The sequence below is a fragment of the Onychomys torridus genome, chromosome 2 (assembly GCF_903995425.1).
Source record: "Onychomys torridus chromosome 2, mOncTor1.1, whole genome shotgun sequence".
NCBI classification, from domain to species: domain Eukaryota; kingdom Metazoa; phylum Chordata; class Mammalia; order Rodentia; family Cricetidae; genus Onychomys; species Onychomys torridus.
Genome location: NC_050444.1, coordinates 129885146 through 129913123, shown reverse-complemented (window position 1 = coordinate 129913123; position 27978 = coordinate 129885146). Strand labels below are relative to the sequence as shown.

The 27978-nt window shown below is 42.3% G+C and overlaps 1 protein-coding gene across 2 annotated transcripts; it reads left to right on the top strand.

Annotated features, from left to right (window-relative positions):
* The first annotated feature begins 37 nt into the window (after positions 1–37).
* On the top strand, positions 38–27848 carry LOC118578459 (cytochrome P450 4X1). 2 transcript variants are annotated; one of them, XM_036179415.1, is made up of 12 exons: positions 40–659; positions 6510–6651; positions 7675–7719; positions 10008–10135; positions 12776–12903; positions 12982–13136; positions 14712–14812; positions 15356–15546; positions 22538–22671; positions 23793–23857; positions 25137–25219; positions 26464–27848. In XM_036179415.1, exons 1-12 carry the CDS (start codon positions 483–485, stop codon positions 26636–26638), a joined length of 1524 nt encoding a protein of 507 aa, XP_036035308.1. In that variant the 5' UTR covers positions 40–482; the 3' UTR covers positions 26639–27848. The 2 variants fall into 2 exon arrangements, with proteins under 2 accessions (XP_036035309.1, XP_036035308.1); XM_036179416.1 differs by lacking the exon at positions 25137–25219 and having other exon boundaries at positions 38–659.
* The last annotated feature ends 130 nt before the right edge of the window (positions 27849–27978 follow it).

The following is a 27978-nucleotide window of genomic DNA, read 5'->3' as shown; positions in this document are numbered from 1 at the left end:
GTGTGGCAAGCCACACCTCACGTGTGTAATGGCCATACCTTCCTCAGCCACCATCCCTAGCTCCTGTGGCTGCTCACAGAATGGGAAAGCGGATCCTTTCGCAAAGCAGTTTATTTTTGTTTCGTGACAAGAGAAACAATTACCCCAGGCTGAGCATTATTTCAAAAGTCTAAATTCAGATCACCAGCGATTGGAAAGTGTCACACTTAAAATACGACACCCCAGGAAGGTACAAGAAGTCTGCCTGAATCCGAGCGTGCACCAGTGAGTGGGTAGCGGGTTGGAAATCTCTGAGAGCGAGTCTCTTCTTCCCTGGCAGGAGCTGCCCCTCCCCCACCTCCGCTACACCGAGGGCTCACTGGGGAGGGGGCTGGGTCGATCCTCGCCGGCTCCCAGGTTGGAGAAAGCCACGGGCTTCCCACCACCACCACCATATCCTCCATCCACCCACCCACGGCTCGCCGGACCGCCAGCGCGGAGTGATGGAGGCCTCCTGGCTGGAGACCCGCTGGGCGCGGCCCTTGCACCTAGCTTTGGTGTTCTGCCTGGCGCTGGGGCTGATGCAGGCCATCAAGCTCTACCTGCGGAGACAGCGGCTGCTGCGTGACCTGCGCCCCTTCCCGGGGCCGCCCGCCCACTGGCTCCTAGGACACCAGAAGGTAGATGGAGGGAGGGGCGCCGCAGGATGCTGCAGAGGAAGTGGATAGCCTGGCGGCTGTTTTCTTCCTTCCCTCCCTTGCCGCTCTGGGTTATTCATGGACTTCCCAGCCCCTGGGTGGGTGGGGTGGGGTGGCTCCCCACCCCTCTGCAATACTGGAGTCTCTCTCATCCTCCTTGGAAAGGGTCGCTACAGAGGGGGGTTATTTGGGAAGCCTGAATATATAAGAAGCCTGGGAATCAATTCAGTCTCTAGTCGCCTGGGCTTATCTTCCAAGTGCATTGTTTAAAACTCAGTATTGTTTAAAAAGTGCATTATTTAACACTTAGTATGTCATACTTATTAGCAAGTCATACTTATTAGTGGTAGAAAAAGTGCAAAATCGAACGCAATAGTTGGCACTCTTGGTTCATTCTGACCAGAAAAAAAAAAAAAAAAAAAATTAACTGTCTTTTCTAAGATTCCAGTAAAGCCGGAAGCGGCCCCGCCCCACTGCTTCAAGGGTACTGGTTGAGGAACATTTGTTGCTCGCAGGGAGATCATCACTGGTGCTGTCTCTACTGTTTTGGAAATCCACTCCCAACCCAGATTCTTAAATTCTTTCAACCCACTGGGAGTAGCAGTGTGTGCTAAGTGCTAAGGCTACAAAAAGAAGATGGGTCCTTTGCCCTTGAGGGGCCCCAGGAAGGTACAGACTTTAGCAGCAAAGAGAAAGTGAGCATCCTGGGTAAGGAGGGATGGAGCCTCCAAGGAACCGCTACTAAGGGGCTGCACAAACCAGTTACCTTCCTTATATTACATAAAAACACTACACTTTGATAAAAGCCATTTCTCTCTCTCTCTCTCTCTCTCTCTCTCTCTCTCTCCTTTCTTTTTTCCTTGAGACAGGGTTTCTCTGTGTATCCCTGTCCATCATGGAACTTACTCTGTAGACCAGGCTGGCCTTGAACTCAGGGATTCATCTGCCTCTGCCTCCCAAGTGCTGAAGTTAAAGGCGTGCACCACCACCACCCCCCATTGACAATAGCCATTTCCTAAGCTCAGTATTCTTTGAGTTGGCAATTTGAGCTGCGTGAGGTCATAGAGTGAATCAAGGTCTGGCTGATTTTGGCTAGGTTGACTAATACACCACAGTTCACAGCATGTTAGATAAAGGTTGGCCGTTACTCTAAATGTCTGGTCTCTTCTTCCTGATGTATTATCTTTCAGCTGGCTAGCTGGCAAGCCTGACCCTGCTTACCTGGTGTCAAGGTCCCAAGATAGCAAGAGTGCAAATCTGTCCTTGCAAGTAGGCCATATTTGCTGCTCTTGTATTAATTTATCAGAGCTGGTCATATAACCAAGTCCAGAGTCAGGGTCCAAGAGCACAGAGCACATGAATACAGGAGACGTTAATAAATTAGGATCATTGTCATAGTAACTAAATGCATCTTTTATTATAGAGTTCTGACTTATTTCATAAAATGCTATGTCATATCTCCTCTGATGTATGAGTTGTAGTTTACTGTAACTTTTTTCTAAGCCCTGAATATTTTTGTTCCCTTTCTATTTGTGTATTGTGGTCTTCTGCTGCCCAGCAAATATCTCTCAAACTTAGCAACTTAAAACAACAGGTTTTATCTCCCGCAGTTTATATAAGGGTTGGGGATTCAGTAATGGCTTCCAATAGCTGGGTGATTCCGACTCCGAGTCTCTAACAAGGTTGTATGGAAATGATGGTGAGGGCTGCGATCATCTAAAGGATTGACTGGACAGGATCCACCTCCAAGTTCTCATATGATTGTTGACAGACCGTGGCAGCCTTTGATCCTCAGTAATGGCTCTTTTTATAGGGCTACTCCCAGCTGAAGTGCACATTTGTCCCAGGATGCCTGGTTGTTTCTTGGTTTCAGCACCCAAAGCCCCACATCCTGGGAACCCTCCTATCCCAAATAAGCTGGAGAAGTCAGCCATCCTACTATCAACAGGCAGCTTGCTCCTGCCAGACAAGAGATGAGAGATCAAGATGGAGAAGTCAAGAAGGAGGCCGCAATCTTTTTAAACCTAGTTGGAACTTTTCTACCGTCGCTTCTACTGCTGCGTGGAGTGGGTCACATCAACAAATCCTGGTGCACTGTGGGAAAAACAGCACAAAGCTGGGGTCTTAGGGATCGTGATGGCTACCACAATACATTTAGCTTTATGTTTTCCATGACAGAGGCTGCTCTCAAGTGTCATGTGATTTGAGGCTATAGTTTCTCATGCTATGAGATACTACAGAGGTTTGGAAGTCTTTGCACTCTTCAGAGTGCTGTGTGAGAACCACCGCTGGAGGATCAGAACCATCCTTTCTTCTACCTGGGAGAATGACCCATGACTTGGCATTCTGGAGTAAGGAGGTGGGGGAGCTAGGACATTCCGTTTGTTAGACAGACTTTTCCTAGGCCCCTGTTGTAATTCATTCTCTCTCTCTCTTAACTTCCACAATGGCTAGTTTCTTCAAACTTCAAAGCTTCTCTGGATCAGTTTGTATAGAAAAGCAAGCTCTCACCTTAAGTCCCTTCAGGGACTGAGGCGGATGCTGCATGAGGAGAGAGAGACCTGAGATCCCACCAGCCCTTCCTTTAACCTGACTCTTCTTTAAGCTAATGCTCTGCATTTAACTTTTTTTATTTAACCTAATTCACTTCTCCTAACCTTCTCAGCCTTCAACTTCACTCTTTCAGAACTTTAATTAAGAAGTTCTCAAATGAAAGTGGGAAAAACCTGAAAACTGTCCTACATATCTGTTCTACCAACTACTGAGAGTAAAGTGTTAAAGAGGTGATTCTTTAAAAAAAAAAAAAAAAAAAAAGTGACGAAACAGCTTATCTCCACTCTGTTGTGAACTCTTACTCTCACTAAAATCTTGTAGAAATTACAACATGTTGAGTTGCTGTAAATGTTCTAAATACACTTGGTTTCTGTGGTTGCCTTGTTGCAGATTGGCTAGGGTCAGATCTTCTGCTTAGATTGTCGATTGCTTTGGGCTTTGTCCTGTCATCCATTTGGCTTTATCAGTTCTCAAGCTATTACATAGTGCGCATGCAAACTTGTAACTATTCTGTCTTCCTAGCAGATTAATCTCGTTATTATGAAAGACCCCTTCTTATTGAGCAAGAAACCTTTCCTTAAATTCTACTTTGTCTCACATCAGTGAGGCTACACTAACTTCACTGGTGATGTGAACATGCCAGACTTTCCCAGCCATGTGGGGCCTTTAAAAGTTGTCTTCTGTCAACACACACATAGTTTTTTTTTTGTGCACTCTGACAATGTTTGTCTTTTGGTTGAAAACTTTAGTTCATTTACATGCAATGTAACACAATATTAGTTTGTTCAAGAGATAAATTTGTTTAGTGTTTGAAAAAACTGAAAGCATGTAAGGCACTTAGTGAAATGAGACATTAACTTCCACTATAACCACTCCAGAGTCAGCCAGAACCTGTCTTAGCATCACATTATGGTTTGGATGTGAAATATCTCTATGTGCTCACATGTCTAAAGACCTAGTACCCAGACGGTGGCAGTTTGGAGAGGTTGACTAGCAGACATGGGTCACTGGAGGACCTTTGAGACTTATAGCCCAGCCCTGTCACACCTTGTTCTACTGTCTCTGTTCCCTGGCTTGCCATGATGTGAACAATCCACAAACTCCTGCCATCAAACAGTGGGACACAATGTCATGCTTTCCCTGCTTTGATGAGCTGTGTCCCCTGAAACTATGGACCAAAATTAATTCCTCCTTCATGCTGCTTCTGAATATCCATCATCTAGTATGTAACAGGCCCTCCATAAATGCTCCTTGTTTGTGAATGAATAACTATTTACAGTTAGTAAACCTCATGGTGGTTTGATGATGTAAACACCAGCATCACTAGATCTCAGGATCTTGACCTTTTAGTGGATCTAAACTATCCAGAGACCAGTTCTTGGATGAGTGGCCAACTGATAACACACAGATTTGGAAGGTGGTTTTCTACCTCTCCTGAGGATAAGAATGATCAAGTGATGTGAAGTCACACAAGGAAGAATTTCAAAAGTCTTACATTTCCTCAAAAGTGGGGATCCCCATGACTGTGCTCAAATGTGTATAGGCATCCACACACATATACACCATGAGTAGATGTAAGGAAATCTCATTTTCAGTTATTTATAGGGACTACTTAAACCACTTATGCTAAATCTTGTCCTAAAAGTGAAAGGATTGGGTAAGGAGGATGGCTCAGTGGGGAAAGTGCTTGACTTGAAAGCAAGGCCCAGAGTTCAGATCCTCAGGATCTATGTAAGCGCCAGGTAGGCAGTGGATGCTGGGTTTTGTTTAGAGACCTTTCCTCAAAGAATAAGAATAAAGGGGCTGGAGGTGGCTCAGAGGTCTAGAGCACTTGTTGCTCTGGCAAGGACCAATGTTGAATTTCTAGCACTCATATGGTGGCTCATGACCATCTCTAATTGTAGTTCCAAGGATCCAGTGCCCTCTTCTGGCTCCTGCAGGCACCAGGCATGTGTGTGGTACACATACAGACAGACAGACAAAACAGATATCCATACAAGTAAATCTTTAAAAACTAAAGAATCAGCTGGGTGGTGGTGGCGGCGGCGGCACACGCCTGTAATCCCAGCACTCGGGAGGCAGAGGCAGGTGGATCTCTGTGTGTTCAAAGCCAGCCTGGTCTACAGAGCTAGTCCAGGACAGGCTCTGAAAAAAAAAAAGAAGAAGAAAAAAACCACCACCACAGCACAACAACAAAAACAAAAACAAAAAACAAAAAACAAACAAACAAACAAAAAACCTAAAGAATTAAAAAGGAAGAGTGATTGAGGATGAGTCCCAACATCAGCCTCAGGCCTTCACATGTATATGCAAACATACTATGAGCACCTGCATACATTCAAACATGCATATAACACAGAGAGAGAGAGACAGAGACAGAGACAGAGACAAAAAGAGAGAGAGAGATGAGAAAGAAACAGAGAGAAGCAAAGATTCCTCTCTGGTAGTAGAGAAAGAAGCTGGCAGTCTGGAAGCTGACTGTGCATGAAAGCTCACACCTATATTCCTGCACTCAGGAGCCTGAAGCATGATTGATGTGATTTCCAGGCCAGCATGGGCTACATTATGAGATTCCATCTCTTAAAAAAATAAAATAAAATAAAATAAAATAAAATAAAATAAAATAAAATAAAATAAAATAAAATAAAATAAAAAGGAAAATAAATTCTGGAAGCTGTGAATGTTTGTCTCTATGTTTGTTTCAAATTCCAGGAACCTGTAGAAATGAACGTTCTGCTATTATGCTCTTTAGCTGACTGTTTTTATAGAAAGAGTTGACAGGTTTGTAGAGAGAATTATTTGTTGCTGTCATGAGAAAGAATCACTGATCAGTAGTCAGAGAACAGAAAGGGGAAAAGGAATGGTGAGCTAGCCAGTGGTTGTGTTCAGTTTACCAACAGAAAACTTTGAGTAGCTTCCAGTATAGGAAAACAAAATCTGCAGCCTCTCGGCCCTATCTCTAGGCCTGTGATGTCCTCAATGGAAGACTGAGACTTATCTCACCTCACCCTCTGCTGGGGAAAGCTTACAGGGTATATCACTCAATGAGGCTTTGGTCCAATAGTAAAACATGTATTTATACTGGGAAAAAAAACTAGCCTTATTTAGGACATTATCCCCAAGCTTAGAGAGCTTAGGAAGAATGTTTGCCCGCCACATAAAGGTGGCGGGTCCCTCTGGAGCACAGTCCTGCGGGCCCTGAACTCACCCTGTGTCTGTCTGTGTCAAGGCAGTGCCAGCCTGACTGACTCTCTAATTTCCTGCCCTTTTTTACTATAGTTTCTTCAGGATGATAAAATGGAGAAGCTTGATGAGATTGTCAAAAAGTATTCTTGTGCCTTCCCCTGCTGGGTAGGGCCCTTCCAGGCATTTTTCTACATCTATGACCCAGACTATGCCAAGATATTTCTGAGCAGAACAGGTAAGAAATGAGATGAAACTCGAGTCCCAATTCTCCAGGAGTGAGATACACATGACTCACAGTTCTGAAGCAAAGCTTAGCCCTGGGCTTGGAAGAGATCCTGAGCAAGTACGGAGAGAGGAGAGATCTGCCCAGGTTAAGGGGCTTCCCAGGTGCCCCCCCCCCCCGCAGTTCTTTGGCTCCAGGTTCCCATAAATCCCAGCTGCCACCACCAGCATGGCTAGGGGCTTCCTTTGCCCCCTTGGTTTTGGGAATTTTGAGTCAACACCTCTGCTTCACACATGCACTTTATTATAAACATAAGTCTCCAGGGGAAATGAAAAGCCTACCTCCAGGGGTGTCAACAGAATCTAAAATGATAGAGCCTTCACTTAGCAGTCCAAACTCTTGGTTATGGTCCAAATTGTTCTGTTCCTTTGCAGAGTATAGGTCACTCCCCCAACCCACCCTCCCAATGCATTACAAGACTCAGGTTGTGCATAGCACAAAACTAAAATGGCCAGTTTGAGCTCTGCCAACTTTGTGAAGAGCTTACATCCTAATCTTTTCTGTGTTTCACATACCTCACCCTTAGCAAAACAGACCTTTTTTTTCTGAATATCTGCTTCTCTGTCCCTCTGCTCCAATCTGTCTATCATTCACCTCTTCAGAAAAAATGCATTTCCATTAGAGTCACAGGACCATAAAGAGGCCTCTGTGCCTCAATGTCTGATGTTTTCCAACAAACATACATGACCCAACCCCCATTCTGGAAACTTGTCCACTCCCAAGCAAGCCTGCACTGTTGAGGGAAATAGAAACCAGGGGAGGATATGAACTTAGGTCCTGGGACTTGTTCTTCTCTGGAACTGAACCAAGACTCAGGGTTTCCAAGCCTCCAAGACTGTAGAAAGTGACTTGGGATTCCCTCCTGTCCACTGTCTGCACTGAGTGCAGGCAGATGAAGAAAGCCTTCCCCGACTTGAACTGCTCATGAGTGTTTTCTCTAATGCTGCTTTTTCTCTCCTCTGCTTGATTCTGCAGACCCAAAGACCCAATATGTGCACCAGTTCATGACTCCATGCATTGGTATGTATGTGCCACCCACTCTCACTCCAAGACACTTTTCCATAGCAGAGCATTCCAAAGAGACTCCAATGTGAACTCAAAAGCATCAAGAAAGGGACGTCAAATGCAAACGACATGAATGCAGAGTGGGTGACCATCTAGGAGAAGGAAGAGAACAAGCTAGAAGGAGGCAGAGGACACAAGGGGTTGAGGTTGGGGCAGAGGGAGAAGGAAGTGAGTGAGAACAAAGAATTATGACATGTAAATGTGCAAATGCCATGAGGAAAACCAGTGTTTTATATTCTCACTTAAGAATATCATTTTTAAAGTTTAAAAATAGAATCTGGAGATCTAAAGTCAACCCACATAAAAAAGAGGAGCATGATGGTAATCCCAACATGGGGGGAAACAGAACAAGCGGGTCTCCGAGCTGGGCAGCCAGCCTAACTCATATGGTGAGCTCACAGCTAGTGGGAGTCCCTATCTTGGTTTAACAGAAAAGCAAACAGTGGATGACACACGAACACCCGGCATTCTAAAGAGTAAGAGAGGTATGAGGCGAGCTACCTAGGAGAGTCAAAGGGGGATCTCAAAGGTCAACCCAGCAGAGCATCACAGAGCACCCTGGCCTGTTTTTCTCCTCCAAGTCCCGTTTTCAAGGGAAAATGTGTGCTAATTCTTCAACATCTCAGCTTCACTACAGAAGGGTTTTTAATCCTTTTACCTCTCTTGTTTTCTTGTATTTTCCTCTCTTCTCAGAGTTCTCTTATTTTTATATGCCTTTCAGTAAAAGTTTTCTCTGAAATGCAGTTTGGCTGTATCCTATGGACAGATAAATTCAGCTGTTTTCTCACATAGTAGATGTTTCTTTTAGACGAGGAAGAAATTAAATGAAAGAGTATAGGCTTGGATTCAGAGCCCCTTAGATTTGCATACTGCTGGTCACTCTATTAGACTACTTGAGCATGATAGGGACATAATTTAATCTCTCTATGACTCATTTTCCTCATCTTTGAAATAAACGTGAGAGTCAGTGCTGAGAGAGGTGAGTGTTGCATTTCCAGCACTTTATGCAGGAATCAGCCATCAAGAACCTGACAATTTGAAAACACTCAAAAAGAGATGTCATTCACAAAACCCCAGCACTGAGAATGGGAAATGAACACAAAGTCCCATCCCTAACCAAGAAATTATTTGCAATTTATACCTGCTGGAAAAGGGAAAATCAGTTTTCTACAATGGAGTATCACTGTGTATTTCAACCACACTCCATGGCAGGCCCCATGCCCAGGAGCAGTTGGCCAACAGAACACAGGCTCTGTGGTTTACCATGTTCTTTGTTTTGGTTTAGTTTTGTCTTTAGTTTATTTTGTTTGTCAGGTTTGATTTTCATTTTTTGTTTTTTGTTGGTTTTCTTTTTTGAAAGAGAGAGGGAAAAAAACATGAAGTTGAATGATCAGGGAGGTGGGAAGGATCTAGAAGTTTGGGAGAAGTGAAAGAATATGATCAAAATATATTATATGAAAAATGTTAATAAAATTTTTTAAAAGTTATTCAAATTTAAAGTCCTTTAAGAGCCAAATATGTCTTAAGATTTATTTTATTTTCATTTTTGTGTTTGTTTCTGCATATGTTTGTGTGTCTGTGTGTATGTGCACATGTGTGTAGTTGCCCGTGGATCCAGAACAGATGGTTGGATTCCCAGATCTGGAGTTACAGATGGTTATGAACTACCCAGTGTGGGTGCTGGGAACTGAATGCCAAGCCTCTGCAAGAGCAACAAATATTCTCAAGCACTGAGCCATCTCTCCAGCTCCTGAAAGCCAAACCTTAATGCCAGCACATTTGGCAATAAAAGATTGTGAAGTGTTGGCCTTGATAAGTGTTTTCACAAACCAGAGCTTGAGGTGAGGGTATCTGGGATCAGATGGACATCCTTACTTTGTTTGTGATGAATCTGTGTTCTCAGTAATGTCTATGGATTGGCCTGCAGCAAAGTGGGACTAGGCTGAGTGTCTTATGTGCATTCCCTAATTGAATCTGCCCAGCACAGGTTACCACATTACATTGCTGAGAAACTAGGCCTCATCAGCCATCAGCGCTTTCCAGACTGGAATGCTTTCTCTCAGTGTCAAATGTATCCACCCTGGGTGTGAGCAACAGCGCTGACACTGTCTTCATCTCTCAGCTCTTGGACATTAACTACTACTTCATGACTGTGTGTGCGTTGGTCACATGAGGCTGTCTGCAGCCCTCATCTCTCCTCTTCTAATAAAATGCATGAGGTTTTGTGCATTTTCTTTCTCAAGGGAGAGGACTCCTGAATCTAGATGGCCCCAGGTGGTTTCAACACCGCTGCCTCCTAACTCCTGCATTCCATCACGATATCCTGAAAACATGTGTGGACCTGATGATCCACTCTGTGAACACGATGCTGGTAAGTCAAATGTTAGACTAGATGTTTATGTAGGGAGTTGAGGAAAGTCAAAGCTGACTTCTAGAAATCAATCAGAATCCAAGTACCCACTGAGTAGTGCTATCTATGTATGCCTTTCCTGAGTTCTTCAGGTGATTAAAAAAGAAGAGCTGGTCCTCCTCTGCCTTAAATAGAGCCTCACATTCTACAGCGGTAACACTCCAGGGGCAGGTGCTGTGGGGGACAGGTAAAAAAGCCAAGGGCAGCTAACTGGTTCAGATTTCAGAGGTGACTCAGATTTACCATGATATAAACCGACTTGCATGTGTGAATATTAAGAACAAGAAATTCCTAGGCAGAGTGATGGGAGACAATGTTTGAGGCTGCATTGGACTTGGCTGGTGGGCATCAGGTACTGAGCAAACGTTCAGTGCCTCTGTCACCTTATAGGTGGTAGGTGAACTTAAAGGTGAGCGGCACCTTCCAAAGAGGCACGGACTGCTGCCAAGAAGCATCCCTGTTGGGATGGCTTCTGATTTAGAGATGAGTTTTATCGAAGCCCTGTTGGTGTAGAGATTTTCACCTTTTTAATGTATTTATTTTTTAAGCAGGCAAATAATTAATACAGTTTCTTTGTAAACTTCAAATCCCACAAAGCCAAATTTTCCTCCTTAGCTGCAAGCCTTACTTACTCTGTTTATGGGTAACACTTGTTACCAACTTGTGGCTGGGTGCTCAGCCAAACTTCTGCGGAAGTGGAGTGGGACATCAGTGGACTTCTCAAGGCTCCAGGCTCAAGGAAGGGTGTCAGATGGAGAGCATCCCCCTTGATGCTGTTCAGTGTCTGACACAGTTCAGCTCTACCAGTGACAGTTTTAGCCCCTCCCTTTCTAGGAGCTATTTCTAGCCTCTACTTTTCTTAGGCCTGTGTTTCTCTGCATTCCTCTCGCACTTCCCAGAGCACCTCAAGCTCAGAGGCCTGCCTCCCTCTCATTTCTTTCCAAACCCACCACATGACTCATCAGCTCCCCTCAAATGCCTGAGTGGAAATATCACACTGAATTCTATTCATAGTACAACAAATATATGCTCAACAAAATTAATTCTTTAAAGGGATAACCATTTAGTTGTAAGCCATCTGAACAAATAATAGATTCTTGGGTGAAAGGCTTTAAATTCTGCCTTTTATTCAGTCTCCAACCATTCAGTACCTAGTTTGTCACCTGTAGGTACTCAGCATTCAGCACCCAGGTGACATCTGTAGATGTTCAACATAGATTGAACTAAATTTAAACATTTCAATTTATTTGCATTTTTACACAAAAAGTGCTTGTAATGACACATACATAACATTTATAACTGGGAGGTGGGCACTTTTTGGCAACTTAGCAGTCAGAAAACACATTTAAGGTTGTGTGATCAGGCCTCTGTCTGTGGGGAAGTTAGACAGCTCCCTGCAGCAACTCCTTTTCCAGACCTTTCTGTCCCCAATGTTTGAATCTGAAATGGTTTTTTTGAGTTTTTATTTGCAATTTTTGTTATTGTTGCTTTTCAAGACAGGGTTTCTCTGAATTGCCCTGGCTGTCCTGGAACTCACTTTGTAGCCCAGACTGGCCTTGAACTCAGAGATCCTTCTGCCTCTGCCTCCCAAGTGCTGGGATTAAAGGCATGTGCCACCACTGCCTGGCTTATTTGCAATTTTTAAATTACAAATAATTATGTCATTCCCCTTTCTTCTCCTCCCACCAACCTTTTCATGTTTCCTCCGTTGTTCCCTCCTATATTTCTGACCTCTCTTGCTTTAATAATTATTGTTATATGTATATACAAATGTACAAATATAAATGCCACCTTTTAGTGTTGCTTGTATGCAGACGCTTTCAAGGCCAACCACTTGGTACTGAAGAACCATTTAGCGGGCTCATCCCTGGGGAAGACTGATTCTCCCCTGTCATCAGTCATTAATTGCCTGTAGCTCTTCATCTAGGATTGCGGCTCCAGATTTCCCCTTCCACATTAGCATGTCTATTGGTACTGTCCATTACTGAATCCAAGATGCTTTTGAAAAATGTTCTGGCCAGTTGGTGGTCGCAAACGCCTTTAATCCCAGCACTCGGGAGGCAGAGCCAGGCGGATCTCTGTGAGTTCAAGGCCAGTCTGGTCTACAGAGTGAGATCCAGGACAGGCACCAAAACTACACAAAGAAATCCTGTCTCTGAAAACCAAATTAAAAAAGAAAAGAAAAGAAAAAGAAAAAGAAATGTTCTGAATTTATTTTAAGTGTGGGTGTGGTGGTTGAAAGTAGTGAAGGGATATCTAGCCAGTTGGGGGTAGAAGGTGGAAGAAGCCCTGAGGAAACCCCTGTGTTGTGGTCTTAATTAGGTGGTGTGTGGAACACTGTGCTGTTTGGCACAGAGTCATTACAATCATTGAAAGGCCATCTGCCAGATGTGAAGTGTGCATCATGCTGTGTCTCACTCGCTCAGGGTGTGCTTCCCTTCCTTCTGCCCAAAATAAACACATGGGTTATTTGCTCCTCGCCTTTGGTTCCTGTGAGATCAGGGTTTGTCCCTGAGATGATAAGGGCAGGGTTAGGGGAAAGTGGGCATATAAAGACTGCTTGATGATGGTGATGATATTGATCTTAGCCTCCTCTGCCAGGATAAATGGGAGAAGATTTGGAGTGCTCAGGAAACAACCATGGAGGTTTTTGAACACATCAACTTGATGGCCCTGGACATAATCATGAAATGCGCTTTTGGCCAGGAGACCAACTGCCAGATAAACGGGTCAGTGATGGGGCAGTAAATGAATTCACTGTGATCTAAGTAAACTATTAACCCCTTATTCCTACTTTTTTCTTCTAGCACCTATGAGCCTTATATGAAGGCAACATTTGAACTTGGCGAAATTATATCTTCTCATTTGTACAATTTCTGGCATCATCATGACCTAATTTTCAAATTCAGCCATAAGGGCCACAGCTTCCAGGAGTTAGGCAAAGTGATATATCAATACACAGGTAAAAACATGGGCCTGTCTAAGGTGTGGGTTACCCAAATCCATGCACCATCGTGCCTGTCTTATGTGTAAAGGATAAGTCTCACAGTAAGCAGGAAAAGAATTCTTGTTCTTAATGGAACTTTAAAATGGACACTGCTCAAATAATTACAACTTCATTCCTTTAAGAGAAGTGCACACACTCACCATCATGTATTATACAATTTTATTATATACAATTATTACAAAACATAAAACAAAGGAGAATTTAAGATTTCAAAATGTACATGGCATGTGGCTCTCTTTGCAGTAAATTAATAATTACAAGCTAAAAATGCTTGCACAGAATAGGCATACAGGAAAAAGTAGATGTGGGTATGTCTTCAAAGTACACCCAAAAGCTGGGTATGGTAGTGTATGCCTTTAATCGCAACATTCAAGAGGCTGAGACAGATGATCTCTGTGAGTCTGAGGCCAGCCTGATCTACAAGGTGAGTTCCAGGATAGTCTAGAATTTTGCCACGTGAGTCTTGGGACTCGAGATCGGGTCCTCTGGAAGAGAAGCCAGTGCTCTTAATGACTGAGCTATTGGTCCAGCCCCAAACAATTACTTCGTTGATAATTTCATACATGTACACAATTTCGATCATGTTGACTCCAGCATTACTTTTCCTTGTCCTCTCTCTCTTGCTGAAGCCCCTCTTTCCAGCTACACTCCCTCCCACTTCCATGGCTTTTTTTATGACTTGCTGAGTTTAATTAGTTTTGTTTCCATGAGCATGAGTGAGCAGCTAAATTCTTGATATACAGACAATGTTTTTGAAAATCAGCATACTTCTCTACTTACTTCTGTCCAAATTCATTTAAATTTATATGAAATGGTAAGTTCAAATATCAAAATTGACCCCAATTAAGACAGAAAACAAACTAATTTCTGTAGAAAGTGCTTGTACATATTATATCTGCCCCATGTTCTGTTTTTGTCTGTTTCCTTTCTTGCTTTTAGCCCCTTTAGCTACATATGTTAGATGTTTTCTCTGCTGGCTGTTTCATTGGTTAATTTCCATGAGAACAAGATTTTTTTAAGTGTTTTTTATTTTTATTTTATTTATTTATTTTTGGTTTTTCGAGACAGTTACTCTGTAGCTTTTTTTGCCTATTTCAAAAATTTAGCTGTTCACTTTGTAGACCAGGCTGGCCGAGAACTCACAGAGATCTGCCTGGCTCTGTCTCCTGAGTGCTGGGATTAAAGGCGAGCGCCACCACCGCCCTGTGAAAACAAGATTTTTATACCAAGGAGGAAAACAGAAATTGGCCACTTGCATCTAACTTTACAATCATCTTGATGATATTGCTTGCCTACTGATAGAAACTAATTTTCATCTCTTCTGTTTGAAACTTTTGTTAAAAGTTGTGTGTTGATGGAAAATAAACCACTCGTACACATTTAATGTATTTAGATATAATATACACACTCTGGCTTCTGAATGCAGATAAGACATGACACTTTGTGTGGGCTCTGCCTTGCTTTATAATGTATTTGGCTTTGATTGACTTAGCTGTTCCTTCGGTAACGAAGACCTTTTATTCTATGCAGAAAAGATAATCCAAGACAGAAAGAAACTCCTCAAGGATGGAGTAAAGCAGGATGACACTCAAAAGTCTCAAGATTTTCTAGATATTGTCCTTTCTGCCCAGGTAAATGCACCAAGAGTCTTGACCCGCTTGCACAACTGCTGAGTGTGGGAGGGTGGGTGTGCAAGTGGAGTTGGGACAGGAAGACAGAAGCAAACCTCTTCAGATACATGCAAACAGTAGAGTGCTGTGAACAATGGCTCTTGGTGCAGTCTGGAAGAAAGACTGAGACTTGGAACTCACTAGGAGTTAATGAAGACTAAATGACCTCTTTGCCATGATTTGGGGGTTATACAGATACTGGGAGTTTAGAGACTCACAGAAAAATTGGGAGCATGGGTGAGCACTTTAAAAAGGAAATGTTGAGAAACTAGATATCTTTGGAAGAGTGAAGAAATTCTCCAAGTGCTTATGCAAAGCCTGCTTTTCTTTTGTGACATTGGTTCTCTTTTGTGCTCTGGGCAAAGTAGGACTTACAATGTGTATTTGATAAACTGAACTAAAATTGAAACCTTTATTTGAAACTCTAGTGCTTTTGTAAAACTATCGGTTTCCAAATATCTGTGAAGTGATGTTTCATTCAGCTGCGTCTGCTGTCTGTGGTAGGCTGAAGATGAGAGAGCTTTCTCAGACGCCGACCTGCGGTCTGAGGTGAACACCTTCATGTGGGCAGGACACGATGCCTCTGCAGCCAGCATCTCCTGGCTCCTCTACTGCCTGGCTCTGAACCCTGAGCATCAGGACAGATGCCGGACAGAGATCAGGAGCATCCTGGGAGATGGGTCTTCTATCACCTGGTAAGATCTGTAGCCCTCAGTATGTCAAAAAAAAAAAAAATCTTTTTGAGATTTTGCTTCTTTCTTTCTTTTTTTTTTTTTTTCTGGTTTTTCGAGACAGGGTTTCTCTGTAGCTTTGGAGCCTGTCCTGGACTAGCTCTTTAGACCAGGCTGGCCTCGAACTCACAGAGATCCACCTGCCTCTGCCTCCCGAATGCTGGGATTACAGGAGTGCGCCACCACCACCCGGCAAGATTTTGCTTATTTCTTATTCTGGTGCCTTAGTGACCATAGTTTCCCAAGGTATGTGTATACCAAAGCAGAGAAAGCAGGCCACTTGTCTCTTCTTTCTGAAGAGAGCCCTAAGTTAACTTTGTCTTCTGCAAAGGAAGTTCACTATCCAGAAATCATCCAACACTATTTTTCTACACAATGTTGCATTTGTTTTTTTCTCCCAAACTCTGGCACATTTGAAGTGAGGAACAGACCTTAGGCTTGTGTGTAGAGCTTCAAAGACAAGACTCCAGAGGGACTCCTGTGCTGAGAAGGGTGAAGGAGTAGCTGTATTAGTGAATTCACATGTCATACTTTAGGATAGGGTGGCCTCTGGTCATATTAAATAATGCACACTGTTGTTAGAAGCTGTAGACTGAGGACATTTTAAGAACTGAGGCACTAAAATGATGACTAAGATTTTGTACAGACCTTGTCCTCAATGATCTGCAGTCTAAGGCAGGAGAAAAACCGTCATGCTGCAAATTAAAGTACTCATGGTAAGGGCAATGACAGAGATATTTGCTGACCACCAAATTTAGAAGACAGATTCCTACCCTGGCCATGGGGTCTTAGTGAGACCACCCCCCTTGAGGATCTGACACTTCTGGGACAAGGAGAGCAAACCAGGAGAAAGCCTCAACTCTTAATGAATCTTGATGTTAATAAGCTTTAGATAATGGATGCATCTCTCAGACATGCTATTTGCAAAGAAACTATGTATCCCCGATAAGCCATTCCCAATGCCCTAGTCAAAGGGACCGAAAGAGAAAGATGCTAAACATCACTGAGCCACATTTCATAAGCAAAGTTCAGCTCAGAAAAAAAATTCTAAAGGTAGTAGAGATCTCATTTGATAAGGAACTAACTAACAATCATTTCCTACCATAAGTTCAAAGCTTCACCTAAGTGCTGAGGAGAGGGTTTGTGTACCAGCATGAAGACTTGACTTTGATCCCCAGTACTCACATTTAAAAAAAAAAAAAGCCAGGGGCAGAGAGCCAGAAAGATGGCTCAGCCATAGGAGCATGATCTGAATTCAATCCCCAGAATCCACTTAAAGGTAGAAGAAGAGAACTGATTCCACAAAATTGCCTCCAACGTCCACATGTATACCACTTTTTACTGATAAAAAGTGTGCTCGTTTATTTGTATATACGTACGTGTACTGTTTACAGTATGCTATTTTTATCCATGTATGCTTTTTGAAATAACTAAACCAATGGGCATATTCACTAACTATAGAATTATTTTTGTGGTAAGGACATCTAAAACATACTCATTGAGCAAGTTCAAATATACAATGAATCATTAATAATTACAACAATGTAGTTTCTCCATATCTAATCAGAATTCTGAATCTCTTGTCACAACCCTGGCACTACTTTATTCTCTGCCTCTACAAATTCAACCTCTTAAAGCCACATGTAACTTCATTCATGGGGTATTTGTCTTTCTGTGTCTGGCTCATGTTGCTTTGCCTAATGTCCTCCAGGTTCCTTTGTGTTGACAAACAAAAGACTCTCCTTTCCCTGGTACACAGCATTGTGCTGTGTGTATGGACCATGCATTCTTCATCCACTCATTAGATACTGACTCAGGCTGGTTCCATATATGGACTGTAGCAAATAAAGCAGCAACTGATACAGTGACTTCATTCCCTGTGAATACATACTGACAAGTGGAATTTCTGGATCTTGTGGAATTTTTGTATTTTTTTTTTTTTTTTTAGGGACTTCCATGTTGTTTTCCATTTGGTTGTATTGATCCATGTTGACACTGACAGTGTGTAAGGATCCTATTTTCTCCAAATCCTCACCAATATTTATTTTTGTTTTTAGTTCTTCTTTTTAATTAATTTTTTTTCCTTTCACATACCAACCCCCCCCCCCTCCCTCCCCTTTTCCCATTCCCTCCTACCTCCCCTCATCCCACTCCCATCCCCTCCTCATAGCGGGTAAGGCCTCCCTTAGGTAGTCAACACAGGGTGGCATACCAAGTTGGGGCATGCCTTTAATTCAAGCATGTAGGAGGCAGGCGGATCTCTGTGAGTTTGAGGCCAGCCTGGTCTACATAGTGAGTTCCAGGACAGCCAGAGCTACATAGTGAGAGCCTGCCTCAAAAAACCCAAACAGAAGAAGAAGAGAAGGAGGAGAAGGTGGAGGGGGGGGGAGGAAGAGGAGGAGGAGGAGGAGGAGGAGGGAAGAAAAGAAAAGAAAGAAACTCATGTGTTGACTTTTCTCATTCTTGATTGGTCTAAATTTGAAAACAGTAATTAAGTCCTGGCCAGGTGAAAAAACCAAAAGTCCAGATGATCTGTTAACTATTCTTTCTTTTAATGAAAGAAAGAGGAATAAATACTATAAAGAACACATTTTCAAAGATTTTGGGTTTTTTGCTTTGTTTTGTTTTGTTTTTTGAGTCAGAGTTTCTCTGTGTAACAGCCCTGGAGACTTCTCTGTAGACCAGGCTGGCCACGAACTCACAAAAATCCACCTGCCTCTGCCTCCCAAGTGCTAGGATTAAAACCACCACCACACAGCTCCAAGATTTATTATTTCTTAATTCTGTGGATATAAGTGTCTGTTGGGGGGGGCATATGCACATGAGTAAAGGTGCCATGGAGTCCAGAAGAGGGTGTCAGATCCTCTGGAGCTGGAGTGGTTGTGAGCCACACAACAAGGATGCTGGGAACTGAACTCAGATCTTTTGCAAGAGCAGCCAGCACTCTTAACTGATGAACAATCTCCAGGCCCAGAACACATTTTAAAAACGAAAAACAACTCTATAACACACCCAGCATTTTCATTCATTAAATTTATATGTGGCATTCAGAAATATTTAAGCAGTTTCTATCTTTGGCTCCTTGTCAGGCCATTTCTACATTGGTTTAAGACCCTTTGCTTGCCAGTGGTGGCACACACCTTTGATCCCAGCACTGAGGAGGCAGGTGGATCTCTGTGAGTTTGATGCCAGTGTGGCCTACAAAGTGAGTTCCAGGACAGTCAGAGCTCCATAGAGAAACCCTGTCTGGAAAAACCAAACAACAACAATAATGATGATGATGATGATTATGATGATGATGATAACAGTAATAATAATAATAAAATTCTTTTTATGTAAGTTCAAGGCCAGAGTGATCTATTAAGAGAGCTCCAGGCTTTTGAGGGCTGTATTGGTAGAATTTTCTGTCCTGCCAGCCAGCTCCCAAATAATCACACTGATATAGATATATAGGATATAGATATGATAGGATAAAAGGGTAGATTGTTGAATCTACTTTTAAAGAACAACAACTTGCTTAAAATATTCTACATTGCTATTTCAGTTTATTGATGCAAATTTGAAGTTAATTTTGTTATACTGTATGTATATTTCTACTTTTGTTTAAGTTATGTTTGTGCAGTTCATTTAAGATTGTAATGTATAATTAAGAAATTCAAATTAGGGCTGGAGAGATGGCTCAATGGTTAAGAACACTGGCTGTTCTTCCAGAGGTCCCAGGTTCAATTCCCAGCAGCCACATGGTGGCTCACAACCACCTGTAATGAGATCTGGTACCCTCTCTGGCCTGCAAGCATACATGCAGGCAGAACACTGTATACCTTATAAATAAATAAAACTTTTAAAAAAAGAGATACAGATTAATAATTAGTCATTTATGATACTCAAACCTATAGTCATGTTAGTTAAGTTTTCTAGGTATACATAGATATATTTCAATTAGATAAGTAATCTTCAAACATTTCAAAGACCTACAGAATATGACATTTAAAATGTTTTAAAAACTTAGACTTTTCTGAACAATGAGACACATCTGCTCCTGGCAGTACCAGTTTACTTCAGAGAGGAGGATGGGCAATGAAGACATTCCATATAGAGGTTATCTTCTTCTTGGCAAAAATAGCCATTTGGGCAAGAAACTGTTCTTGCCTGGACTGCATGACAAAATGTTGTATCAACTGAACGTACAGAATCCATAGTAAGGTGACCACTGAACTTTGCAAGGGGAGATGGTCCTTCAGGTTCCTGCTTTGCAGAAGAAACTGACAGACATTCTATAGGACACAGAGATGTAACTGAAAGACTCTAGACATATAGCATGAAGATAGATGCCCCAATGTTACAGAAGAATTTTGGATGACTGTCCAGGTAGGCAGCTGTCTCTGTCATTTCCAGAATTTTGGAAGTTGCTTACAATGCATTTCCTGTTTACTCAAAATATTATATCCTTCTGGGGTATTTGATGTAGTTGAAAACTAGATAGTTATAATTCTCCTTGGCTATGATAAAAGATAAATTATATATGAAACTTTAGATTCACAAATATAGGATAGATGATAGAATATTTTCTTTCTTTCTTTCTTTTTTTCTTTCTTTTTTTCTTTCTTTTTTTCTTTCTTTCTTTCTTTCTTTTTTTTTGTTTTTTTTTTTTTTTTTGTTTTTTGAGACAGGGTTTCTCTGTGTAGCTTTGTGCCTTTCCTGAAACTTACTCTATAGCCTAGGATGGCCTCAAACTTACAGAGATCCTCCTGGCTCTGCCTCAGAATATTTTCTTTAATTTTGCCAAATACAAATAGACTAGATATTCTAACTATAATTCTTGCTTGATAACTGTTTTGTTATATATAATTTTACTACGTTAAAGTTAAAACCTTCCTTTTTGATTAGACAGAAAAGGGGAAGTACTGTGGGATGTCATTCTGTATGCTGTAAATATGTGTTGCTCTAATTGATTGACAAGTAAAATGCTGGTTGGCCAGTAGCCAGGCAGGAAGTATAGGTGGGCAAGCAGATGAGGAGAATTCTGGGAAGAGGAAAGACAGAGTCAGGAGTCACTAGCTGGACACAGAGGAAGCAAGATGACAAGGTAGAACTGAGAAAAGGTACCAAGCCACATGGCTAAACATAGATAAGAATTATGGGTTGATTTAAGATATAAGAGCTAGCTGGCAAGAAGCCTGCCATGGCCATAGTTTAAAAATAATATAAGCCTCTGTGTGTTTATTTGGGTCTGAGTAGCCATGGGACCTGGCAGGACACAGGAACATTTTCAACCACACCACATAAAAACTTACTAATTATAAGTGCTCAGCCTTTAGCATAGGCTTGTTACTAACTAGCTCTTACAACTTAAATTAACCCATATTTCTTATTTATGTTCTATCATGAGGCTTGGTCACTTTACTCAGAACAGCATGCTCCTCTTGATTCTCCTTGCATGTCCTAGCAACTCTGCCCTTCTTCATCTCTGTGCTCTCTTCCTGTCTGTAAGTTCCACCTCACTATTGACCATTTAGCTCTTTATTAAACCAAGGAGAGCAACACATCTTCACAGTGTGCAAAAGATTATTCCACAACAGAGGGCTACATAGTGAGACCCTGTCTCAAAATAACAACAACAAACCAAAATTCTTTTCATTCACATTGATATGGGTAAAGTTGTTTTTCTTAATTATGTAAGTCCCAGAGTAGACACAATTGCTCATTTATTCCTGGCCTTGATGGGGAAAGAATACAGAATTAAAATTTTATATTTTCAAATGGCCAACACCTGCATTAAATTAATTCATCAGAGAAGGAAATAGAGATGTGATTAGGCAAAAAATGACTAAATATATTCAATCATTTTCTTGATCCCATTTGACTAGGTAGTTATACAGATAAACCATTTCATTTTTTTCCTGCTCTTAACTCCAGACTTGCTCTGTGGGAAGAGTTCTTTTCATCTCAGAGGCAAAATCTTGAGAAGTCTCAGAGTCCCATCCACTTAAATCATAATCCACTCTCAAGCCAGTACTAGCCTGTCTAGCCCAGGGCAATGGCAAACCATCATTCATATGCTCATCTACTCAGAGCCTCCCTCTTACCCCCTCCTTGGCCCTTCTTTGGCCAGGAAGCCAGTAAAGTGGGAAGGATTTGTTGCTGGCTGTTCTTATTGACAGCTTCTCCCCTATCCAAGGCTCTGACTGTGTCAGAATGATTCTAGTATGAAAAGAAAGTGTCGTTGTCAAGCGAAGGGTTTGGCAAATACTTTGTGCTTTTCTCTTCTCTCCGCCATTACATTTGTAGGTATCTTGGAGACTCTCTTTCTGGAACTTTCTAGTGCTGATTCATGGGGCAGGGGAACTCTGGACACAGTGTTTCTCTAGCTGGTCTGGAGCTCTCCCTCCTCCTGGTCAGTTCACTGACCCCCACCCCCAGATAGCCTGTGCATCCCTACCTCACTCAGCTGCTCTCCTCACCCAGTCTGTCTTCTCCGAGTTACTTATGATTGGGTCTGTGCTTCCCAAACCCCAGGGAGCACATATCAGACCCTCTATGTGGCTTGAAGTCAGTCTCCCCTTGTTTAGGATGAATAGCACCCAACCCTGTTTTCTAAGGTATTTCAATGTTTCAGCAATTCTCTTTATGTAATTTTTTTCTCTCTTAAACTTCTTTAGCCTTCTCTTCGGTCTTTAGCTGTGCCTTCTACATGTTTCCTTTACATGAAAAGCTAAGGGTCACAACACTGCTTTTCAGAAATCCTGTTTTTAGGCATGTGGCATCTGTGTGTCTACTACTTCAGTTGACATTGGAGACAGAAAAGGTCACATTTTAACAATGTACTGTATAAACCCAGACAAAATCACTTTACCCCAACAGTGATGCTTACTAGGAAAAGAAATCAAATAGAGGATAGTCAATCCAAAGTGGATCTGGAGTCTAAGTCACTTCCCTCCTTCTTCTGTCCTCGCAGGGACCAACTGGATGAGATGTCGTACACCACAATGTGCATCAAGGAGACTCTCCGCTTGATTCCTCCCATCCCTTCCATCTCCCGAGAGCTCAGCAAGCCCCTTACCCTCCCAGATGGACACTCACTGCCTGCAGGTCTTCACATTCTTTTCCTAAGCATGAGATCCTGAAGGTTACAGTGATGAAGACTAGTGGGATTTGGGGCTTCTTGGGACCTCATGGTTGGGCAGCTACTAAAAGCTTGAAGGATAATTCCTCAATCATATGTGAGCCTTGGTGATTTTCCTAAACCACATAGCCAGTTAGAGCTGTTATGGTCCAGCCTCATTTTGAGAACCCCAGCAGAGGGTTTCATCTTTTGTGGGACGTTGTCTCTAAGATAATTTTTGTGAAGCTAAGTTTCAGACCCAAGTGGGTATTTACAGGAGATGAGCACCATTGTGTTAATGTGGAGACAGGAAGGGAGTCCTTATCATCACACCAACTCAGAAGGGAACAATACTTATCTGTATCAAACCTTCGAATACATTTCCCCTTTGGAATGTGATCTTAACAGACATGTGTTCAGTACTTTACAGTTTACAAAACACTATTAAATAATTTTGATGTCTCCAAAACCCCATTGGGAAAACTCCAATATACACATAAGGTTAATGGACATGAAGCAAAGCTAGAACTCACCGAGGCCCTGTGAGTGAGGTCACATGTTTCTGGGCAGGGCTGGTAAGTGGTAGTAGGACCCCAGGAGATCTCACTTGTCTGCCTTAGTGTCCACAAGTCAACAGGGGAGCTGAGGCCAAGGCCTGCAACCTGCAGCTGTAATTTTGTTGACAGAACCAGAATTATTTTAGATAAGAAAATGCTGCTCAAATTCCCTCTCTGGAATATTTGCCCATATTCTCCATCTTTCATGGACGAACAGTGCCAAGAGAAATTAGCCACTGGATTTTCAAGGTAGAACAGAACAGTCTCTATGAAGTACTGCCTAGCTGCTAGCAGTAATTTCCAAACAAGACAGAAAACTTAAGCACAGTTTAGCTCTTTGATTGGACAACAACAGCTCCTTAGCACAAAATCAATAATTAGGTAAATAATTGTTTTGAAAACTAAAGTTCAAACCTAAGCCCATCCTCCACCATGTCCTTCCCTGGTGGAGCGTTGGCACACAGCTCACCAGGAGCAAGCTCTTCCCTCCAGGAAGAAGTCTTCCTGCACACTACAGCAGCTGACAGTTTGCTGTTTCTCTCCTGCCTCAGGAATGACTGTGGTTCTTAGTCTTTGGGGTCTCCACCACAACCCTGCTGTCTGGAAAGACCCAAAGGTAAGATGGTCTTCTGTGGGCATGCTTCAGAGAGTGGTGCTGAGTGACCCATGTGTTGACTGACAAGCATGCAAAGGGCTGTGCTGTGAAAGTAAATGACACAAAACAAGCATAAAAGTCAGAAATGTGTAAACCTCACCTATTAACGACCTTGTCTTCACTCACATCCTTTATCTTTATTGTGATCTGAAAGATCTGAGTCCAACAATCTGCTCCCAATCTCACTGACTCTGTTTCAGTCATTCAGCTGTCAAGCTCTTTCCAATACCCAGTTGATATCTGCAGAGCTGTGGCTGGTCAGTAGAGAAAATTGGGCAGCTCAGTCTCTCTTTTATTGTATGAAGCAATCAGGATCCTGGTGGTGTGGATGGCATATTCAAATTGCTCAGTTCAAATGTTCCATAAAGGAACTATTTATGAAGATATGGGCAGACTTTAGGGGAAGCAAATGAAAGTGGCTATCTTTCAGAATATTTATCTTTTCTAGACCTGATGAGCCCTAGAAGGGAGAGTTAAACAACCTGTGGGAAAAGAGCTGGGGTCTAGGGAGGAACATCTAATAGGCCCATGCAGAAGAAAAACTGCCAACAGCCAGCAGGGAGGAGCCAATAAACAGTCAACACCTCAAACCCTCTTTAACTGCCACCCTTCAGATCTACATCAATGCCTTGTATTGTCCCAAACCCACAAGAGAAACCATGTGGGTCAGCTGTCTGGAGCCCAGAATAGTCTCAGAAAGAGAGAAAGGAGGACCTGGACAGGCAAGGAAATATGTAGAAATTCTGAGTTGATTCAATATGCTTGAAATTAAAAACATAAGCACTGGTGTTTTCTTCTGTGTTAACCTAGGGCTTTCAATCTACTCTGTATAAGAAGTTGAACCATCACGTCTCATTTGGGCTTAGCTTCTATGTGGGTACACTCTTAGACTGGCTAGCAGACAAGTCCAGGGAGGGTCAGATAAACCCTCCAGGTCTACGGCAGCATTGTCCATGTGGCCACTAAGCAACTTGGCTGATTGGAATTGCAACATGGAGTTTGAAGACACTGTACCCACCCCCTCAAAAGTAAAATATTCCCTTAATTATTTATATTGAGTACATGATAGGCTATTTTGTTTAATAAAATCTGTTACTAAAATCAATGCTGTCTTCTTAACATGCAGCCCGCAGAACATTTTAAACAATTTCTATGGTGTATGTTTCTGTATCAGCACTAAGCAGCACCTTAAAAGACAAATTGTTGTCAAGATGGTGATGACATTGTCTTCACATTTCAGGTCTTTGACCCCTTGAGATTCACTAAGGAGAATTCTGATCAGAGACATCCCTGTGCCTTCCTGCCATTCTCCAGTGGCCCAAGGTGAGGCCAACTTGAAGCTGTTGAAAATACACACAAAAAGCTTACTTACACCCATTAGCCCCTCTGCTCCATTAATTCCTCCCCAGAACCCATCTCTTCACAAAGGGCAATAGCACTTAATCTCAAATGCCATGAGTCATGCCTCCAAAGGCTCAATGCTTGTAGGAGGAACAGACTTCAGCTGCCGCCTTCTTCAAGGAGGGTATCACATTGGACCTCCAAATCCACATTCTTGCAAGGAGCAATGTAAGAACAAAGTCTAAAAGTTTCAAACACACACACACACACACACACACACACACACACACACACAACATATATATGTGTGTTGTGAAAACTGCTTTACTCTTGGTAAGAGAATTTTTCTGGGGGAAAAAATAACACAAACACATCTACTCATCCCAGAAAGATGACCTCTCCCCCTGCAACAGATCATGATGTATTAAAATCTAATTTAGTGAACCACTGAATTTTTGTTGGGGTTACTGGCAAAAGTAAAGGTTTACTTATAGGGAAACAGGGTGGCTCTAAATCCACTGTGTCTGAGTTATTTTTCTATTGCTGTGAAGAGACACTGTGACCAAGACAACTTATAGAAGAAGGAGTCTGGGGCTGGGGCTTACAGAGTCCGAGGGTGAATCCATGATTGTCATGATTGGGAGCAAGGCAGCAGGCAGGCAGTAGCTGAGAACTTACATTTAATCCACAAGCACCAAGCAGAGAGAGAAGGCTAACTGGGAATGGCTGGGCTTTTGAAACATCAAAGACACACAGAGACACACATCCTTCAACCAGACACACCTCCTAATCCTTTCCACTACATTCCATCAACTGTGGAGCCAACATTCAAATACATGAGCCTATTTGGGGGGTATTCTTATTCAAACCACCACAAGCCGCATCACAGAAAAGTCCAAGCCAGCACAAGTGACCACTCACCAGAGCTGCAACCCTGGTGCTCTCTGCACAATGTGCAGGCACCTGGACCAGCCTGAGAGGACTCTGGGCAGCTCGGCTGGTCAGTGTCCTCTTAAGCAGTCATTCACTGCTTCTGTAACTCTGGAGAGGGGCCCTCATGAATCTTCAAAGTCACAGCTTGTCCAGATGTGGAGTCTGTTCACCAGAGTTTCTTGAGTCCTTTCCCTTCCTCTTGGAGAGAATGTTTCAATCAGAGGAAACTGCTAAGCAGCCGTGGACTCCAGATTTGTTATTCTAGAAACTAACCCCTTTTCTTCTCTCTGCAGGAACTGCATCGGGCAGCAGTTTGCCATGCTGGAGTTAAAGGTGGCCATTGCCTTGATTCTGCTCCGCTTCCAAGTGGCTCCAGACCTCACCAGGCCTCCTGCCTTCTCCAGCCACATTGTCCTCAGACCCAAGCATGGAATCTATTTGCACCTGAAGAAACTCCCTGAATGTTAGATACAAGGAGACAATGACTAAATCTCTTTTTGTCTTTAAGTTAAATTTATAGCCAATGGTCCAGGCAAATGGAGAGGACTCTAAGTCTGAAGGCAGAGTTGGAGGATGGTGGGATGAGGCAGCAGCACATTACCCAAAGACATTTTCAGATAACACAGGTGACCCTGGATATGTATGACTTAGAGAGATTTTCAAATTGTCTTCTAATGATTACTACCAAGCCAATCACTGGGTGACTTCTATATACTTTCTGCTTTTTAATAGTTTTCAGAATTACACAAATAATAGGAGAATGGATGTGTGCTGAATGAAAAATTTTTCCAGCACTAGGAAGTGTAGATAAAATCTCACCTGGGCTGTACCCTCTGTTCTGACAGAGCCTACTGCTTTCCCTTAAAGCAGAGTAATTTAGTGTGCATTCTTCCTGACTCTTTCCTGCATATTCCATATATAATGTCTGTGTGTTTTCTTAGACATGGGATCATATCTGCACTGTTCTTGCATTTTCTCACTTAATAAAAAAATCTACCCTAATCATTACCCTAAGATTGTGCTCGTCTACAGTGTGAATGTCCTATGACTCTTTAACTATTTTTACCATTGTCTAGTTAAATAGTTATGATTTTTAAATGTATTTAACCAGTGTTCTCTACCTCCCCACCCCCATGTGTGTCCAGGCATATGGAGGCTAACGGTCAACCTCAGATGCCATTTTTCAGATTCCATCTACCCTTTATTTTCAGACAGGATAGCTTACTTGCCTAAAGCTCACCTGGTAGGTTATACTAGATAGCTAATGAGCCCCCATGATCTGCCCGTCTTTACCTCACCAGCTCTAGGATTACAACCATGTGCCATCATGCCTGGCTGTTTTTACATAGGTCCTGGGGATTTGAACTTGGGTCTTCAGGCTTGCATAGCAAGATTTTACCTATTGAGCTACCTGTCTTGTCCCTATCTTTATTGGGGTAACACCATCTATCTTTGTTTTCTATGTTTTTTTTTCTTCCTTATCCATATATCCTTTATATAATATGGATAATAATTCTTGCTTATAACTTTTCTTTGTAATTTTTCAGATTCCTTTGCTCTTATTAACTGTAGGTATGGTATCTTTTATATATGAAATTCTTTGATTTTCATGAAGTAAAATACACACTGCAGGGCAGTGGTGGCACATGCCTTTAATCCCAGCACTCAGGAGGCAGAGGCTGACAGATCTCTGTGAGTTCAAGGCCAGCCTGATCCACAAAGTGAGTTCCAGGAAAGCTAGGGCTGTTACACGGAGAAACTCTGTCTCAAAAACCCAAAGTATGTAAGTAAGTAAACAAACAAATAAA